Source organism: Apiospora kogelbergensis (assembly GCF_038363985.1).
Source record: "Apiospora kogelbergensis strain CBS 113332 chromosome Unknown utg000006l_segment0_segment0, whole genome shotgun sequence".
NCBI classification, from domain to species: Eukaryota; Fungi; Ascomycota; class Sordariomycetes; order Amphisphaeriales; family Apiosporaceae; genus Apiospora; species Apiospora kogelbergensis.
Window position 1 is genome coordinate 2,038,805 of NW_027117423.1, and position 18,816 is coordinate 2,057,620.

General features: G+C 53.0%; 9 protein-coding genes across 9 annotated transcripts; 6 read left to right on the plus strand and 3 right to left on the minus strand.

The window, feature by feature from the left end:
- Nucleotides 1–1,414: 1,414 nt before the first annotated feature.
- PG998_009499 (uncharacterized protein) lies at nucleotides 1,415–2,706 on the plus strand (the record flags this gene model as incomplete). The annotated part of the gene is made up of 2 exons (XM_066876315.1): nucleotides 1,415–1,530; nucleotides 1,587–2,706. The coding sequence occupies 2 exons, from the start codon at nucleotides 1,415–1,417 to the stop codon at nucleotides 2,704–2,706; spliced, it is 1,236 nt and encodes a 411-aa protein (XP_066728471.1).
- A 540-nt stretch (nucleotides 2,707–3,246) lies between these two features.
- PG998_009500 (exocyst complex component sec6 protein) lies at nucleotides 3,247–5,502 on the plus strand (the record flags this gene model as incomplete). Its single annotated transcript, XM_066876316.1, has 1 exon — nucleotides 3,247–5,502. One exon carries the CDS (start codon nucleotides 3,247–3,249, stop codon nucleotides 5,500–5,502), a length of 2,256 nt encoding a protein of 751 aa, XP_066728472.1.
- A 182-nt stretch (nucleotides 5,503–5,684) lies between these two features.
- PG998_009501 (uncharacterized protein) lies at nucleotides 5,685–7,211 on the minus strand (the record flags this gene model as incomplete). Its single annotated transcript, XM_066876317.1, has 1 exon — nucleotides 5,685–7,211. One exon carries the CDS (start codon nucleotides 7,209–7,211, stop codon nucleotides 5,685–5,687), a length of 1,527 nt encoding a protein of 508 aa, XP_066728473.1.
- Nucleotides 7,212–8,025: 814 nt separating this feature from the next.
- Nucleotides 8,026–8,439, plus strand: PG998_009502 (uncharacterized protein; the record flags this gene model as incomplete). Its single annotated transcript, XM_066876318.1, has 2 exons — nucleotides 8,026–8,278; nucleotides 8,423–8,439. The coding sequence occupies 2 exons, from the start codon at nucleotides 8,026–8,028 to the stop codon at nucleotides 8,437–8,439; spliced, it is 270 nt and encodes an 89-aa protein (XP_066728474.1).
- Nucleotides 8,440–8,769: 330 nt separating this feature from the next.
- PG998_009503 (AP complex- mu/sigma subunit) lies at nucleotides 8,770–9,391 on the minus strand (the record flags this gene model as incomplete). Its single annotated transcript, XM_066876319.1, has 2 exons — nucleotides 8,770–9,261; nucleotides 9,323–9,391. 2 exons carry the CDS (start codon nucleotides 9,389–9,391, stop codon nucleotides 8,770–8,772), a joined length of 561 nt encoding a protein of 186 aa, XP_066728475.1.
- Nucleotides 9,392–9,985: 594 nt separating this feature from the next.
- On the plus strand, nucleotides 9,986–10,762 carry PG998_009504 (Basic leucine zipper; the record flags this gene model as incomplete). The annotated part of the gene is made up of 2 exons (XM_066876320.1): nucleotides 9,986–10,083; nucleotides 10,483–10,762. 2 exons carry the CDS (start codon nucleotides 9,986–9,988, stop codon nucleotides 10,760–10,762), a joined length of 378 nt encoding a protein of 125 aa, XP_066728476.1.
- Nucleotides 10,763–12,976: 2,214 nt separating this feature from the next.
- On the minus strand, nucleotides 12,977–13,605 carry PG998_009505 (uncharacterized protein; the record flags this gene model as incomplete). The annotated part of the gene is made up of 2 exons (XM_066876321.1): nucleotides 12,977–13,451; nucleotides 13,517–13,605. 2 exons carry the CDS (start codon nucleotides 13,603–13,605, stop codon nucleotides 12,977–12,979), a joined length of 564 nt encoding a protein of 187 aa, XP_066728477.1.
- Nucleotides 13,606–14,853: 1,248 nt separating this feature from the next.
- On the plus strand, nucleotides 14,854–16,181 carry PG998_009506 (FAD-linked oxidoreductase chyH; the record flags this gene model as incomplete). Its single annotated transcript, XM_066876322.1, has 3 exons — nucleotides 14,854–15,046; nucleotides 15,097–15,488; nucleotides 15,549–16,181. The coding sequence occupies 3 exons, from the start codon at nucleotides 14,854–14,856 to the stop codon at nucleotides 16,179–16,181; spliced, it is 1,218 nt and encodes a 405-aa protein (XP_066728478.1).
- A 464-nt stretch (nucleotides 16,182–16,645) lies between these two features.
- Nucleotides 16,646–17,318, plus strand: PG998_009507 (uncharacterized protein; the record flags this gene model as incomplete). Its single annotated transcript, XM_066876323.1, has 2 exons — nucleotides 16,646–16,972; nucleotides 17,064–17,318. The coding sequence occupies 2 exons, from the start codon at nucleotides 16,646–16,648 to the stop codon at nucleotides 17,316–17,318; spliced, it is 582 nt and encodes a 193-aa protein (XP_066728479.1).
- Nucleotides 17,319–18,816: the final 1,498 nt, after the last annotated feature.

Sequence of the window (18,816 nt, forward strand, 5' to 3'; positions counted from 1 at the left end):
TGGTCTACGAGGCTCCTAAACTCGCTCAAGAATTATTGAATCTGCTGCAGCAACAGTGGAAGGCGCTTGGAGTGACTCAACCTTTCGATTTGTGTGTATGTTTCAATCATGTCCTTCTTCGCCTTGCCCATGTCCTGCTGTCTTCCAACTCCCCTGAATGCTTCACACGCCCACGATTGCCATTGCGACATCTTTTCAGGCGTACAACAGGAATGCAGCTCATCTTCGGTAGCGGAAAGCGGTCTGGTTGCCAAATGGCTCTGGGCGAACGAGCTTTGGACTGAAGTACCTTCTCGTCTGTAGTCCATTGCGCCCTCGAGCCCAGATCAACAACAAAAGATCGAGTTGTAGAAGCTGTGGAATCAAGGGACAAAGAGGACCACAGAGGGCTTCTTCCAACTGCGACGCGGTTGATATTGCAGGCAGGCATGGAGCAAAGAAAAGCTTAGATGGCATCCTGACCTTCTTTCTGGGGCCTGGGCCGTTCATGGATTCAACTGCTACAACATGTTTCTACATGTATCGCATATTTGCGCAGTTGACGACAGAAAGGTGTGTACGCACCAGCAGGAAGGGTTGTTTTGTTCGTTTGGCTTCCCGCATCTTTCTTGACAGGAATCGAACCAGTTGGCTTATACTATAGCAACGCCATTTCGCCGGCATTCCAATACACACGAACTTGCGCTTATCAGGAGCATGTAGGTAGGGTTTAGTCTGTTACCTGAGAGAGGCAGATAACACGGTTACATTACTGCACTAGGCTCTCTTGACTCCAACTAGTCCAAGCTCTTGGGGTCCCAGACGTTCACTTTGCTCATCTGCATGGCATACAAAGACAGATACCACCCCGTAATGTTTGACGAAGTAATATGAGAGTACGAAGTGCTTTTCTGTCTCTCCCAAACGCTTTGTCGGGTCGTACCCCGGTGCGCCAGCGGGGGCTACGGCATCGCACAAACGTACTACTACTACGTGCTCAAAGTCGCCGATGACGTGACACAATCGCGTCACTACTCGCACCGGCGATCCTTCTACACCCGAATTTCATCACGCAAGAATAGCCGATGGTTTTCCCATGGGGTCATTCGACTCATCTCAGCTGAAATCATGGGGGATGTCGAGTGAATGGGGCAAGATTGCGTGCTTGTCGGAACCCCTTACCCATCTCCAAACCTTACCCCAAGGCCGCCGACATTAGCCAATCATGGTGACTAATTGGCGCATTTCGTGATACCTCAACATTGTAGACGTGATCACCGGCCTGATGCCGAGATGTGAGGGGTGTGGTGCAATATATACGTCGTCTGCTTCGCCCATGCTGTCCTCATGTAGCGAATACCGGTCAAACAATTTCAGTGCCAGACAACGCCCACATCATTGCATACAAAATCATTGCTCTTACTTGATACCCAACATGGCACCCATTGCGCTTGAAGCCGACTCATCTGTCGATCATATCGAACAGCTTAAGACGGCTGTTAGACACCCAGATAGCATTGTCTTCCCGGACGGTCTGAAGACTTCAGGTACGTATCGCATTGCGACCCAGACTGACTCAAGTCTGTTTACTAACGAACCCTCACCAGGTCAACACCCCCCTTATACAGCAAAATCTACCCATACAACTCCTTTCCCAAATCAATCTCAGGTCCAACGGTGTGGAATCCAGAAGACTATTCCGACAACCCGGAGAGATGGGTTCACCAGTTTTCCGCCGACGAGATAAGCGAGATCTCACAGGCGGCTGACAACTTCATGTCCTCCACGGAGTCCCTGACGGGGATCACCAAAGATAACTTCCCACTCCCCAACCTGGCACCCTCGCTACAAGCCATGCGCCGCGAGATGTTGGACGGAAAAGGCTTCATACTTTACAAGGGGTTCCCCGTAGGAGAATGGGGAAATCACAAATCGGCCGTGGCCTATATGGGCCTCGGGGCCTACATCGGCTACCCCGTCTCGCAGAACGGCCGCGGGCACATTCTGGGTCACGTCAAGGACCTGGGCGACGACAGCACACAGACCGACAAGGTCCGGATTTACCGGACGAACGCGCGGCAGTTCTTTCACGCCGACGACTGTGACGTCGTTGGCCTGCTCTGCATCGCCAAGTCCGAGTTCGGCGGCGAGTCCGACGTGTCCTCGATCCACCACGTCTGGAACATCCTGCAAGCCGAGCGGCCCGACGTGGCGGAACTACTTACCCAGCCCATCTGGTACTTCGACCGCAAGGGTGAGGTGTCCGAGGGCGAAGACCCGTACATCAGGGCGTCCGTCTTTTATCTCGAGACACCCGACCCGGCGAACCCGGATCGCGAGCAACGCGTGTATTGCAAGTGGGACCCGTACTTCGTCAAGAGCCTGTCGCGGTTCTCGGACCAAGGCATCATCCCGCCCCTGTCCCCGGCGCAGCAAGAGGCGGCGCAGCTGCTCGAGGACACGTGCCACCGCGTCCGGCTGCACATGATTCTGGACGTGGGCGACATCCAGTTCGTGTCCAACTCGCACACGCTGCACGCCCGCACGGCGTACCGCGACTTCGGGCCCGACAGCGGCAAGCCGCGGCGGCACCTCATGCGACTCTGGCTGAGCGTGCCCGAGGACGAGGGTGGCTGGAGGCTCCCGTTCTGGGACTCCAACGAGAAGAAAAGAGGCGGGATCCAAGTCGACGACACGCCGCCCGTGGCTAGGTTGGATGCCGATTGAGATGTCGCATTCGGGACAAACTTCGTAAAACGAAATAAGGAAATAGCCAAACATACATACCCCCTGTAGCCGATGTTGTAAGAACTCGGATGTAAATACTAAAGCGTTATGATAAGCTTCCTTCAGTAGCAACAAACAATAATATCCTGGGAACAACCAAGTGTGAATCCCTTCTGGTTAGGGGGTTTAGGGGGCTTAGGGGGGGTGGTGACAGGTAATTGTTCTATGGAGTGGCCAATCACCCCGCCGTTAGGCACCTGAGTTTCCAAGTACTAGCGGTGCATGGGACGAACCCACTCCTCCCGCCTACCGCCTCCCACCTCCATGTACAGGATGTTGCTGCAGCTGGGCGTTTGCGACTTCAAACACATCATTTCCATTATTTAACTCCTAGTCCAGCATCGACACCCGGCATCGCTCCTCAACACTACCACCCCCCAACCCGCTAGCCAACGCTGCCCGAGATTCCTGGCATGGTATAGATAACCCAACACCCTTTTGCCTTGTCGGCATCGATTGGTTTCATTGCCCTTCGACACGATGGACGCCCCGCCCGTCAAGCTCGCCGACCTGCTCCGGCATCCGGAAGACCTCGACAAGCTGCCAGCCATGAAGCTGGAGTTCACGCGAAAGAAGAATGTCATCGATTCTCAGCTCCGCGGGAGCCTGCGCGACCAGCTCGAAACCATACAAACTGGCATGAATGGCCTGACTGACGGCCAAAAGACGGTGCAGGCCATCAAGGAGGAGATGACCAAGATTGACAGGCTATGCTCCGAGTCCCAGATCATGATCAAGGACTTCAACAACATCAACCTCGTCTCCCAGGCCCACCGCAACTTCCAGGCCGTCGAGGCCATGCGCAAGAACCTCGAGATGTTCAACGAGCGCCTCAACGGGGTCGAGAACATGCTGCGCGAGGACGACGACGATGCGGAGAATATGCCCAATCTTCTTGCCGTCCACTACGAGCTGACCCAGCTGCGGAATATTCGCGACGACGCCATAGAACAGATCCGACGCGCAGATGACCCAGGCCTGCAGTCCACGTTGGAGGACTACTTCTCGCGTCTCGACGACGCAATCGACTGGTTCGACGGTCACATCGGCATGGTTTCGGTCAGTTTGATTAACCTCCTTATTGCCGACAACAATAGTCTGGTGGTACGGCTGGCCCTGATTGTCGAGGCGGAGGAAAAGAGCGACCAGAGGGTAGAGGCTCTGCAGGAAGCGCTCAAAGACCACAAAGAGATGGCCACCCGATTTCAAAGTATCACAGATGGTGCCAAGACCGTTCGCGGCTACAAGGGCAAATTCCTTCTGGCCATCAAAATCAGCTGCTCGGACCAGTTTGATGAGGTTAGGGAGGATTTCTTGGGTGACCCGGAGGGGCTGCCCAAGTTGATGAAATGGTATTTTAACGACCTCAATGCTGTTAAGCAAGGCATGGTCGCCTTGATGCCAAAGAAGTGGAGGATTCTCAAGACATATGGAGAGATTTATCACCAACTTATGCACGACTTCCTCGTGGGTATCATCGATGACCCTGAAGCCAGTTCTGCGAATACTCTGGCCATTATCAACTGGCCCGAGCAGTATTACAAGAAGATGAAGAAACTAGGGTTCGGAGAGGCGGATTTGAAACCCCATGTCATTGACAACCGTGAACAAGAGCTTGTACGAGGCTTCCGCGATCTTATCATTAAGTTCCTCGATGAGTGGATCGATAGAATCTTTGCCCAGGAGCAGAAGGATTTCGCGAACCGCAACACGGAGGGCTCGAATTTGGATAGTGACGAGTATGGGTACTTCCGCACCCGAAATCTGGTGGACATGTGGCGCATGCTGCGGGAACAAGTGGACGCGGCAGGCAATTCGCAGCGAGCCGATGTGGCCGAAGGAGTGATAGACGCCATGTTTATCCGCCTGCGTGGGCGCCAGCAGTCCTTCCAGAAGATGCTCGAGGAAGAGTCTATCAAATACGAGACGGGCAAGGTCCCGGAGCTCGAGGGTCTCACGCCGCTGCAGGACTGGCTTGTTGCTACTGCCAACGACCAGATTGCGTGTATCGATGACCAGGAAGAGGATGGCCGCGCTGCCTACCTGACAAGCTTCAAGCAGAAGTTCGAGCCTATTGTGTCTCCTCAATACATGGAGAGGGCGGATACCGAGATTGAGTTGCTCCGAGACGGATACGTCGACTTTAGTACATGGTGCATTACCAAGTTTGTCACGCTGGTAATGGCTGTGGACTTCAAGGACGCGCTGCCCATCTTCTTCACGCCGGGCTGGTACACGAGCGCGACGATGAAACAAATTGTCAACACATTTGAGGACTATTTGGCTGATTACAAGCCCGTCCTGCACTTCTCCCTCTTCGACATCTTCACCGAGGTATTTGCCGAGGAGTTGCTAGTGCGCTACTTGAGCAGCGTGCGCAACAAGGGGGCCAAGTTCCGACGCACCGACCCGTTCCAGGACAAGATCTTCAACGACATCTCGACGGCGTTCGGGTTCTTCGACAGCCTGGCCAACCCGGACGTGGGCAGCTCCGTCAAACAAACGTGGCGGGTGCTCGAGTTATTCACGGACCTCATCATGACGGACAAGGAGGCTGTCGCCGACGTCTTTGAGCGGTTCAAGACGACCTACTGGGACCTCCAGATCAGCTGGGTCGAGGCGGTGCTGCGCGCCCGCGACGATTTCGAGCGTAGCATGCTAAACTCGGTCAAGGCGCGCGCCGCACAGATGGACGTCGTGAGGGGCGCGGAATCTATAATGAGCAGAGTGAAGTAGAGCGCAACGAAGATATCACATGCATGACCACCCACAAATGCACCTATATTTTTATCATTCAGTGATGATCAGGCCTGCTTACGTATTGAATTGTCCACTATAGTACATTCAGCTATGGCTATGATGGAGCACTATAATCCCGATTGTTTACAGATATCTGCATGAGATCTCCGAGCTGTGACTCAAAGCACCAAAGTAACCATGGATCTCTTGGGAATAAGCACTGGACACCCTGAATATATTGAGCTGCTTTCGTCTATGATTCGCGATGCGGTCGAAGCAACTCTGGTTAGATTGTTTTCGTTGTTCGTCAACCAGATCTCAGGACTGATTTCGCTTCTGCCATGTATCGCATCATCGGCCCCTTCCACGACAACCTGCGCCTCAATATCGACATGTCCATTGTTGATCATCTGGATACTGACGGTTCCGGTCTGGTTCAGGCCGCCCTCTTCCGAGAAGAAGGCACTGGTTCTCAAAAATCCACGATCGGCCTGCGCATCGACCCTAGCCGCGCCAGGCCGCACCAAGCGGGAGAACTGTGCGAAAGCCCAGAAGCGACCAGAGACGCTGTAGGTTGCGTCACTGTTGTTATTCTGCAATGGCAGCTGGATGAGCGCCGAATTGGTCGGCGTCGGCTCGGCGCCGATCCAGTACAGCCAGGCCGAGATGTTGCCCAGTACCAGGGACTCCTGGATCTTATTGGCCCACCCGATGCCTTCGCCTGCCTTGCCGAGGTCATCCCACGCTGGGTTCCAGCGGCCGTCGAGGTCGGCCCACTCGGTTTGCCAGACCTTGGGGATCATGGTCCGGAAAGGCGTCTTGGAGTCGGCTGAGTAGGCGTGCGCCGAGTAGACGCCAAGGAGAGCAGCTTCCTCCTCTTCCGAAGCCATCATCGTCTGGAACTCGGCGAGGATCGCGGCCCCCTGCGACCAGCCCGTCGCCTCGCAGCAGACGAGCCGCACGTGGCCGAAACCCTCGTCCCGCAGGGTCCGGTGCAGAATCCGGGCAAAGTCTGCAGCCTGGAACCCGTCGGAGAGCATGGAGGCGTACGTCTGGTTCAGGTCGGGCTCGTTGAGCCAGCCTAGGTGGGTGATCTCGACCCCCTCCCGCTCGCGATAGAAGCGCAGGAACTGGACCAGGTATCTCGCGTACGCTTTCTTCCAGTCGTCGCCGCCGCTGCAGCTTGGTGACGACGGCGATCCGCAGAGATAGCCACCGTTGGAGTCGTTCCCGTTGGACTTCATGTAGCTCGGAGCCGACCAGGCGTCGGCGTAGACGTATTTGAGCCCACCGTACGCGAGGGCCGTCTTGGTCAGCCAGACCTGGTCCGCGTCGTACCCGTCCCACGCGTAGTCCGGCGCGGCGTCGGGCATCCCCGGTGACGTTGGCGCGATGGACTTCATGAAATCGTGGTCGTACGATGTGGAAGATCCGATGCCGTTGCGTAGGATCGTGGCTCCCGCTCCTTTCTCGCGGTCGAATAGTAAGTCCAGAATCTCTTGTTGTTTTTCTGGCGCCAGGCCGAGCTTGCCGTGTAGCCAGGCGGCTCGTTGGAAGGCCTGCGAGAACCCAAAACCGTCGATGGTCTGGTGCCGCTGGTTCAGGTTGACCCTGACCTGGGCTGCGAACCTGGCGGTCACATCACTGGCGGCAATGGCGTGCAAGTGACCGATGAGGAGGGCTACGATGGCGTTGATGGGAAGCATAGTTTCGGATCACACGACACGCTCTCGAATATCGTCTCAAGAAGGAGGCTGGTACCGTTTTTTCTCTTCAACAGATGCTGCCATGTTACGGAATCTTATACTACAAGCCGAATCTATATAGTATCATGGCAATACCTGGAGAGTTCGACATTAGCCTGAATCTTTTGTCGGGGTATACCATACAACGCTTTCATCATGTCCAACCCCTCAATTGATGTATCTGTACAGCGCACAAGAGCATCATTGCCATAACTTCCTTGCCTTCCCTAGCACATATTGTCTTCCAAAGTCTCCCGCCATATGGCACGGTTACTATCCATCTTCGTAATTTCAGGCCACTGTTCGAGCGAATGGCTGTGTGTTAATAGGATATATATTCCTAAGCGCAATAGGGGGTTGCGATACATATACAAATTACCCCAGAATCCATCTCCACGATGAGTGCCCGCCCAACTATCAAATTCGTTGTGCAATATGCATCTGGCATTGAATCGAGCATGCGAACAGGAAGAAACGTGCATGAAAGAAAAAGGCATCATACAGCTGCTTCGTGGAGACGTAATATGAAGACACAAAAGCAAGTCGTCGCTGACAGCGGAACCTCGAACCCGCCTATTGACGCTTATTGACGGCTGGCCGGCGTCCCCGCAATTTTCGAGCCAAGGAAGGGTTCAGTGCTTGACTCTTTGCAGTGGCTGACTTCATCTCCAGCCACATAATCTTTGGGTGAAGCTCAAATGCGAATCGAGCCAGAAGCGGCGACAGCATTCTATTTGGCGACCGGTGCGATTGACCTTCGCCAGCACGCCCAACGATGTTCGCAACTTTCGCGCGGAGGGCGGTAGAGAGCCCGATACCCCTCAGGATACGCAATGCGGCCAGAGTGTCCGCCCCCGGCATCTACGGTCGCTTCAAGCCGAAGAAGGTCTGGCCGCCCGACTTCTCCAAGCTCTCCGAGAAAGAGCAATTCCGGTTCGAGAGGAAGTACAAGCGGCGAGTCAAGCTCGCAACGATGCGACCGAGATGGGACAAATACGTCAAGCTGGCCCAGCTGTTCAGTGTTACGGGTATGCTCGAAACGAATCATCGCCAACGAGCATGAGCTAATCTGGGCGTACGGCAGGTGTGGCAGTGTATAGCGTTCTGTTCATGGAATGGAACACCGAACAGCAGCCCTTTCAAGGAGTGAGCCTCTCCCTTCTATGCTTCAGTGCGCTCAGATCCTTGATTGACTAACTTGCGCGTGGGATAGATACGTAGCAAATTCTGGGGCGCTGCCGAAGCCTTCTCCCCCACCAAGAGAAATGAACGACGAGCCCTTGAATAACAGACCGAACACTGTATTATGTATAAGATACCTGCACTGCATTTTCTGGGCGTTTTTAGGCTTGGGCACAATATCCAATGATAGTTTATGCGATTGTGTCGAAACTACGAAGAGCCGTGGTAGTAGTCCCAGAGATGCTCCCAGGCTGCAATGCGCCGACCCCCAACACACCGCTTCTAATGTAATAACTCCGGAACTCCTGTCCATGCTCGGCGTGTCTGTACAATGTGTTCATCGCCCCGGCCAGACGAAAGATCCGCCCAGTCCCGCACCAAGCCCCGAAGGCCTTGCTTCGTTAACAGGTCTCTTCGCGACGGTACCTTGGGCCTTGACGCCAGATACGATGCGGTCCATGTTTGTCTCGATGACCACGCCTCCCACAATCATTTCGCTAAGCGCCGAGTGCAGGGTCTCGAAGTTGAAGATCAAGTCCAACTCGCACACATTCTCGAACAGCTTGTCCAGCGACTCGACGTAGACCTGGATCAGGTCGAGCAGCGCCAGCGGCGACTCGGTCGACGTAGATATTATAATGAAGTACAGAGTCGCATAGTGGCGGTAGGTGACGAGCGAGGGGACGTCGTTGTGCGGTTCCGAGGCGGAATGCGAAGTGCCGGAAGCAGCGAGGATGGGGGGCAGCGGGAGGAAGTTGCATGCGCCGTCGGGTCTGTTGGAGACGAGGGTGAAGATCTCCGAGATTAGGCGTTGCTGTATGCTAGTCTCCTGCGCCGGGCGTTAATAAAACACAATACGGCGTATCTGCGAGATGCATGCAGTCACAAACCAGTTGTGTGTAGAACTTGGTGAGCCGAGGTTGGCCCTGGCCATTGAAGACCAAAACGGCGTTGATCATATTGGGAGGTGTAGGTAGATACCGGGGCGCCAACACCGCCTTCGAGGGGGGGAGAGGAGTTGGAATATGCGCGGAGAGGCGGTGTTTGAGCGTCGGAAGAGGGACGGATGGCTCCCAGGCTTACTTCGGGACGGAGCACCAATCAGGACCGGCGCCTGCAATTGACATGTATGCAGGTAATGATATGCGAGCACGCTCAAGTAGCGGGGCACGTACGGACTCGGCCGAAGGCAGTGTTGCGTGTAACGCCTAAATTACAGTGCATCGAAATGGTCGAATGGTTGGTTATCTTGCTGCTTACCTCAGATCCATCCAAAAGCTGAAAGTCAGTCAGTCCGTCGGCGTCGGATGTGGGAACCCCCCTTCAAAAGACGCACGGACGCCCTGCTGTGATTCCCTTAAAGTGAGATCTGACCCAGGCCCCCCCCCCGTTGTGGAATCTTCCCTTCCTTCCTCACCCACCTTCTCCCGAGATCATCGTACCCGGGAGAAATCTGCCCGCCGTCCTGCAGTCGACGGCGCCACTACAATCACCCAGGAATTCAACCCGTTTTACCTCCCGGCCTTGAGTGAAGGCCGAAACAACATATCACAATGCAGCAATCAACAGTCACCGTCCAGTTCGCGCCATCGCAATCCTGCCTCGGCTTCTTCCAGCCGCAGCAGTGGATTGTGGGACGCGAGCCAACATAGTCTCCAGCCCTGGGAGATCTCTGTCTTTGAGCCAACAGACTTCTCCCTCTACGGGGTTGGGGACCAGGTTGGCAATTCTGGCTCTACATCTGCTGAATGGCTGACGGGCATTGATCACTTCGGACTCGATGTCCCAGGTGCCCAATGGACCGGAAGCCTTCAGCCCCCACAAGAAACCATATTTGATTTTACACAAGTGTTCCAGAATGATATCTATGGTAAATACACCCCTACAAACTGCTAACGTGTTGTTGGTGTTGTCGCTGATCACGCAATCCAGACCAATTACTTCTTGCAGACAACACGCAGCAACCTGCAACAACCAGCTCTTCAGCATTCCCTCTAACCTCCATTGCTCCATCCATTTCCCCTAATCTTGCCGCCTCACACTCTCCTAGCCCTGGATCAGGCTCCCCTGACTCCTCGGGGACACAAACAAACTCGCGCAAACGCGCCTCTCCGCCAGTGGACTCCGGTACGGCTCTCAAGCGGCAGCGCAACAACGTTGCCGCCAAGAAGTATCGACAGAAGAAAATCGATCGTATCACTGAGCTGGAGATGGAACTCAAGGGTGTCAAGGATGAACGTGATGATTTGAAGATCCGCCTTGCCCGCCAAGAGGCCGAGGCATCTGCACTCCGGTCGATGCTTCGCATGAAGGCTGGGTCGGAGAAATGATTCATTAGTAGATGGTCAAAGAAGATGGGTCGCATATGCCGAAGGAGACTGGTATATCTTCATCAGACGATGTCGGCTCTCAGATTTGTCGCTCATCTGACCGTCGAAAGTGACGGTTCAAGTCGGACCAGGGAACGTGATTTGTTTCATTCATGGAAGGGCATTATGAAAATGGCATGGGGTTTGCTAGGACTCAGGTTCACTCACGAGAGCAATAGTCAACACTTCTACCAGTAACATTCCATTCATCTGTCTGATTGTGTCCTGAGTGAAACAAGCTGAATTTTTGAAGTGATTCAGCCTGCATGCCCGTACTTATATATGGTACTTGGCTGAGATGAACAGCTTTGACTTCAGAATGAATCATCGCGCCGTCGTCGAGTTGCCATACATCTTGGTCGCACATCTGGCGTACCACCTTGACAGAAGAAGCCCCTGAATGGCTCAGTATGAATCATTGGCGAGGTTGCGATCGTTATACATGTTGCCCCAAGAATTGCCGGATTAGGGAAAACATCAGACACAACTGCATAAAAGTGCCATACTTCCATGGAACAACTCAGCCTACCAGCGTCCATTTCTAACGGCCCTGGAGACGGTGGCTTCTTCGCGTGACCTCCAGTCGCCAGCGTGCGGTTGACCTCTATTGACCATCTATTGAGATATGTAGTTGTCCTAAGTGTCCTTCGAATCAAGAGCTCCACCATTAACTTCGTTCCAGCTCGTCGGGTTCGAAAGCCAGTCGAGATCGTACGTGGCAATACCAGTTGATGTGCTACGGGTTGAAGCTTCCACTCGTTTCAGCGCTGAGAGTATACCATTCAGCTTCCTGCCGAAGTCAACCTTGCACTGTTTGGCCTTTTTGGAATCTTCCCTGTACAGTAAAGTACCACAGGCATAGAAGAATAGTGGCCGGGGTGTGCTGCCGCAGACCATTTAGTCTCTGCTGCATCTTCTCTATTCTCGAGGGCTTCAGTGTTACTTGCGGCGACCCAACTGCCAACGCCCGATGCCGCATGAAGTCAGCAGCAGCCTTAAAGATCTACATATAGTCAGTAATGTGGATTTCCTTGTTTTACCCACACATGTGACCAATCACCGTAGCCGAACACTTGATATTTAACGTATACGTATATTACCCCTGTGAGGAAATTCAGCCTTATCATATGGAATGACTACGAAGCCTCCGCCGAACCGAGCCATTCCGTGAACACAACCTGACACCTTTTCCGTCTATGATGAGGTATAACTGACAGGACAACCAGATTAGCAAAGAGCCAAGACCATGCCAGTGGGGTTTGTCACCTGAATTACAAACGATCTGGCAGTTGGTGTCGGGCCAGTATCCTACGCGGCCCCGAGAAAGGAATGGATCGCCGTCCACAGAACTCAAGTCGTACCAAGCGACGTCTCCTCTAACTGCATGTGCGTGAAAAGGAAGAGAGACAAGCAGGTTAGTTCATTGATAGACGTATCGTGTTAACTGCTGCGCTATAGGAGGAAACGCCTAGGTGGCTGTTGCGGTGCCATCGGTCTTGGCGGACACGCACTAGATGGCGAAACCACAGTGGACTCCATTGCTTCGTGATGCCAAGTACGTTCTTCTATAATAAATATCAGTGGGTATATAACCCAGCTCCGCCGTCAGAGAACCCCCCACGACACATGTTGAGGTAATATGCTTAGGGCATTTGCTACAAAGACAGACCGGTAGTTCGAACAACATTCCCAAACTCCATGTATCCTCGCCCTAGGCTCACATCCCCGGGCTCGTCATTTTCTATCGTAAAAATCAAACATATATTCGTACGAGGCTGCTATACTGGTTTAGAACGAAGAGCTGAGTTAGTACTAGGTAATACTTTAAAAGTTACTTACCTCTTAAGAGGTCTTATAGCATATATTTAAGAAACAATACAGCGCTATAAATAATAGCCATGATCCGGGATATGTAAGAAAATGCTATTTATATATATGTGATTATTATAGTATGCATTATGCTAAAAGCAATATGTCAATCTAATAGAATGCTCTGTACCCACAAGACCTAGAGTATAGACAGGCGTGACAGACCTAGCAGTCCTGAAAGCCTCGTTCTTTCGCTCAATCATTTCCGACTAAAAATAATACAAGGGGAATGCTTGGTTCTATCCGATCGACTCTTACAAACAAAACTTTTTCATATGTTCCCCGTCTCCAGAAAGAAAAACGACTCTAGACTCGAGCCGCCTCTACATCATGGGCTGGCCCGTAGCTCGTGGAGACCTCGGTATGCGCCATAATCCCACGACCTGTATTCAACCTCACTGTGCCACTATATCCGGCCGCGGCGACGGTTCCTGGGACCTCTGCCCAGTTTTCCCTATTATTCCACGCTTCCCTCGATGGGGTTGGCTTCGATTTCGAGACGTCTGAGAGTTCTGTGTACGTATTGCCCGACGCCTTGCTTTTGTTGGAAGAGAAAAGCCCTTTGGGAGCAGGGGTAAAGAGGCCAGGAATAAGTCTCTCGCGGCATCTCCCGATCACTGGAGCCAGAGTGGGTATGCAACACACCATCAAAGCGATATTTGCTTCGATATCAGACCAAAGAAGGGCAAGGGTGACGTCGGCGATGAGGTCCGGGTTGGTCAGCTCCTGGTACGATGTGATGAGATACATGTACATTCTTGCTATGCTGGCGCCGATCGTGCTGTACTAAGAGTCAGATTTCTAACCCTGAATGACAAGTTTCACTCAAGGGTTGGGGAGACTTACAACAGACCGACCATGAAGATGCTCGTAACGCCCAGTTTCTTCTGTGTCTTCATTTGGAGGTTCAAAATGACCGGGACAGGCATGAACATGATGACTATGTCCGTCAAAATGTCCGTTGCAGCAAAAACAGCGAGTACGTTGAGAGTATCGATGCACTGCTCGAAGAAAACAAAAATAGGGGCCCAGCTCTAGGGAGCGTGGCCGTAAGAGCAGCGAATGCAAGGAAGATAGCAGACAATACTGATGAGCGCATTTTGGTGTAATACCTCTGAAGCTGGTATAAGTATGCAATACAACTCTAAGCCTGGGCTGGTGCGGCGTAGACGACGATCTATGGATCGGGCAAGCACTTTCGCTAAACAACGTCATCCACGACCGATTAGATCCATTATCTATCGATGTTTTGGGCTTTCCATCACACAGGTGCAGAGTCTCTTGCTTGAAACTTCGCACTGCTTCGACTACTTGGCCCAGATCATCACTTGTGCAATGGACACAACCATCGAGCCGGCAATTAATGACCCTAACGTCTTTCTCGGGAGCGGGTTCCCTCGGCAGTGCCGCGACTTCAACGCGTTGAAGGAGTTCCTCAATGCAAACCGGGTGTTCAACGCCACGGGCATGCTCACATAGAGAGCGATAGTACGTAGCGATGGCAGAAGATCAATCCCTTCCGAGAGCGGGGAAGTGGGGGTGAAACATCCGGGTGACATATCCGGACGATACATCCGGGTGTCGGTAGCAATCCGCTCCTTTAGAACTGCCCTGTCCTCCCCCAACGGAAATACAATGCAGATATGACGTTCCTTCTAGATGTTTTCGCCATCTTTTCCAATATACGGTCCGCAACCTGCATCCAGCTCGTCCCACCAGGCCACGACCATTGACTGGACAATAGCAGATCTCTGATACTGTTTGCGTAATTAGCAGCTGCATGCCTCCAGCATTGATTGCTGGCAAACATCTTTGCCGCATTCTGAAGGTATCATATATTCTGACCTTCTCCCCATGGGTTAGACGGCTGACTGCGCCCTCAGAATAGCCAGTTTGGGTTTAGTAATTCTTTCCATACTCTGAACTATGGCTCTTTCTACTGAGCTTGGCCCAAAGCTCTCCGACGATGCCCTTGTAGTGCTTCCCGGCGACGCTGCCTTTACCAATCTGACGAGCCGATGGAGAGAGTGGCACTCACCTGAGGTCGTCGCTGTCGTGAAAGCAACCATCGAGGGAGATGTCCAAGAAGCGGTAGGGCCATCTTACTTACTTCACTATCAATGAATTGTCTGGCTTACTAAAACTGACTGCTGCTCTGGGTCCGATATGCAAACAGTCATGGAATGCCGTTCGTGGCGCGCTCCGGAGGGCACGGCGCAACGGAGGCGCTCGCGGCTGCCAAAAATGCCATCCAGATAGACTTCCGGGCCATAAACCACGTTCGAGTGTCTGGTGATGGCAAAACAGCAAGAGTCGGAGGAGGAGCCAACGTGAAGCAGGTTGTCGCCGGCTTGAGCGCTGCCGGAAAGCGGACAGGCGAGTGACCCGCCCAAACCCAGGCCATCTCATCTGACCAATCTCTGAAGTAACGGGCATCTGCGAATGCGTCGGCGTTTCTGCACCCATCCTCGGCGGAGGTCACGGCTGGCTGCAAGGTCAGTACGGACTAGCTGCCGATCAGATCGTTTCGGCGCGTCTGGTGCTCCCCAACGGCGACGCTGTAACTGTCTCCCAAGAGTCAAACCCAGACCTCTTTTGGGCTATCCGGGGTGCTGGCCATAACTTCGGCCTTGTCACCGAATGGGAGTATCGCATATACGATGTCAAAAACCCCAAGATATCGTACGAGATCTTCGTCTTCTCCGGCGATAAGCTCGAGGCTCTTTACGAGCTTACCAACAAGATGATGAAAACCCAGCCACCCGAAGTAACCCACTGGGGTTATATCATCAAGGTCGCGGAAATCGATCCGGAGCACGTACGTGACTCACCTCAGGACGCTTCAGGAGCTTAGGAAATGGTGTTAATGACCTTATAGCCAATTATCTGGTATGCTATCATCTATGATGGTCCAGTCGACACGGCTCGCGAATACGCAAAGCCACTGCATGAGATCGGGCACATCATGGTTAACGCAGGGGAAGCGACGCTACCTGAGCTGGCCGCCTTGACGTTCCAGAGCGAAGACGCGGCCGGCTGTGCGTACGGGAAAACATCGATCCGTTACCCCATCGGCCTGAAGTCGTATAACACAGCTGCTTTAAGGCAGGTGTACGATGACATCGACGAGACGTTTCGGCAAGTACCGGAGCTGGCCGGGTCATTCTTTCTGCTCGAAGGCTATTCGACACAGGGTGTCCAGGCCGTGGACGAAGCGAGCACGGCCTTCCCGCACCGTGGCGACGAGATTCTCGTCACGTCGTACGTGCAGTATACACCTAACCCGGACATCGACGCTGTGGCGCAGGAATACGGCAGCAGACTGCGGAAACACCTACTGGAAGGTAGCGAGGATCCGCAGCATTTGCGAGCGTACGTGAACTATGCCCACGGTACGGAAAGCTTGCAGGAGATGTACGGGTGGGAGGAGTGGAGGCTGGAGAAATTGAGGCGCTTGAAGGCCCAGTGGGACCCTGAGAATCGCATGCGGTACTATGCTCCCATCGCATAGCCGAACAGGCTCACATGTAATTTCCAGAAACCCGACGATGTAGGCCATCGAATTAGCTGCCGTATATTTGTGATGGATTTTATGAAGACCATGTATCTTGAATCAAGCACTTGGGGTCTTGGGGTGACAGGTGGGAGCTTGGGCCCGTAGTAGCGCAGTAGCGGGGAAGTGACGAGTGCCTGGCAGCTCTCTTGGGGGGGGGGGGGCGCTAAGTCAACAATGCCGATGGAGCTTTGGGGGAGCTTCGACTTGACGCAATTGCAGGTAGTTGCTTGCGATTGTCAAAAGCAAACATCATCCTTCCCGACGGAGAGTGGTATGAATTGACACAATCTTTCTGCACCCAAGGTCGACGAGGTATCCAGACAGGGCGATTACTCTCATCCCATCCCACTGTCTGTTTTGACATACATACTCGGAACCCATAAAGCAGTTCGTTATCACAACACCCCAACTTCGTCGCAATGGTCCGATCAAACGTCAGTAGACTGGGCCGCCTCGCGAGTCGCACCCTTCAGGGACGCATGGCTGGGGCAAACTTCAGCACCCGGTTCTTGCTACCTCAGAATGCCCGCGCCAAATTCACACCCGCGACACCTGTATCGCGAGCCCCGTTCTCCACGACGTCACGAACCGCCAAGCCTCTCACTCCCGCACAGCTGAAGACCGCCAAGCCAGCCGAGCTCGCCGACCAGGAGTACCACGAGCTGTCCGACACGTATCTCGACCACCTTCTTACGCATTTGGAGGAGCGACAGGACACATCTGACGACATCGACGTCGAGTATAGCGTAAGTCCTGCCTAGCTATATGTCCTGCTTCCTCCTACTCCTCCACCGCGAACTGAACTATGCGCTAACCACCACTCTGCCATTAATCCAGTCCGGTGTCATGAACATCAAAACTAAGAATGGCGTTTACGTCATCAACAAGCAGCCTCCGAATAAGCAGATCTGGCTGTCCTCGCCCTTGACCGGCCCGAAGCGCTACGATTATGTGGTCGTTAGTGAAGACCAGAGCTCCAAGCAAGACACGGCTGTCGGCGCCTGGGTGTATCTCCGGGACGGAACATCACTCACGGAACTACTACAGAAGGAAATCGATGTTGAGATCGATCCCTATGGATTGGCCGACTAGAACTCCCATGAGTATTCATTTGACAAGAAGAGTAAGAGGATGAACAAAGGCAAGAAGTATTGGCCATCTTATCGGAAGGTTCTTTGGTTGATTGGGCTGTACAACATCATATTTTTGCTTTACAAGAGGAGTATTGGAAGGAAGTGTCAGGAATAGCACTGGACAGGTGTGCTTGCAAGCGTATGAACAGGTGTGTATTGAACCCTTCAGCATAACGCATCAGAAGGCAGTCGCAGTTTAAACCCCCTTTATCATAAGCGATTTGGCTTCGGCTGGCAAAACGATATATTCTTTTGCTTCCATAAGCGCCTCGTCTTACAGTGAAACAACCCATAGTCCAGAGCTTGCTATGTCAGGCCACGGGCTCTGTCACCAAGCACATCGCCCGTCACTTATGTCGTCCAGTGCTTGCCCACTTCGAATCCCGAGCCCCTGAGTCTTGCTTCTTTGAGGGTTTCGAAGTCCTGCTCGACTCGCCTGTTACACGGAACTTTTCATGCGAATCAGCGTGTCCGGTGTATTCGGATACCTTGTCGTAGTGTGGCAACCGATCCAGAGCATCACGAAAAGTCGAGCTGCTTTTGCTGTTTGAGTTGTTACGGGTTAGCAGGAATCTTAGTACGGATCTACGGGCCCACGGGGAGGTCTGCAGTCTTACCTGGCATGGGTTTTGCTGGAGCTTGACCGTGTCATGATGCTAGACTGGGTTGTATGCTTGTACCAGGACGGAGCTATGACAGTATGAACGCTGCTGAAGATCGCTCTGGGAATGAGACGATTATCGTGAATGGATTCAATGTGAAAGTACTTGAGTTGATTGTGGACTATAGGTGACTTTCTCGGCACGTCGCTTCATTCTGACCACGCCGACGCTTCTTTTATATACAAGACTACCCCAGAGTTCCATGTCTTCGGAATAAGAGGTACGCCAGGAAATGGAAAAAGGGTGAAGAGTCATCTGCTATCGACTTGAAACTTGCTGGCTAGATTGCGAGTAGGGAGAGAGAAAAGGGCGAGCTGTTCCGGCGATTTTGCTTCATCAACGGCCCCCGACTCCGTCCGCGTATGTGTAGTATGGCGCACGTAGAATGGCGCTGGTCATTGCACCTTATTTGTTTCCTTTGATCAAACGTCAATCTCTTGTATGTTTCGAGCAAGGAAAGTGATCAATACTGGTGCCACGTCAGACACTCGTTACTATTTCACCACCCTAACTGAATCTAGGTCGTCGAAGACATCCCATGCGATGAATTTGGGTGTCATGGGGCAAGCAATGGACGGTTGGTACGAGCTTTTGAGGTACTATCTCCCCTGCCGAGCCGACCGGAAGCCGTACCTTGGCGACCCTATCAAGCATCTGCGGTTCCTGGCTAGGGTGATGTGATGATATGGTCTTGGTGCTTCAAACATGTTTCTGGAAAAATTACGTCTTGCGGAGATGACGCCAGTACCCAACAAAACCCGGATCATTGAGATTAAAGCTAAGACTCCTTTGCTT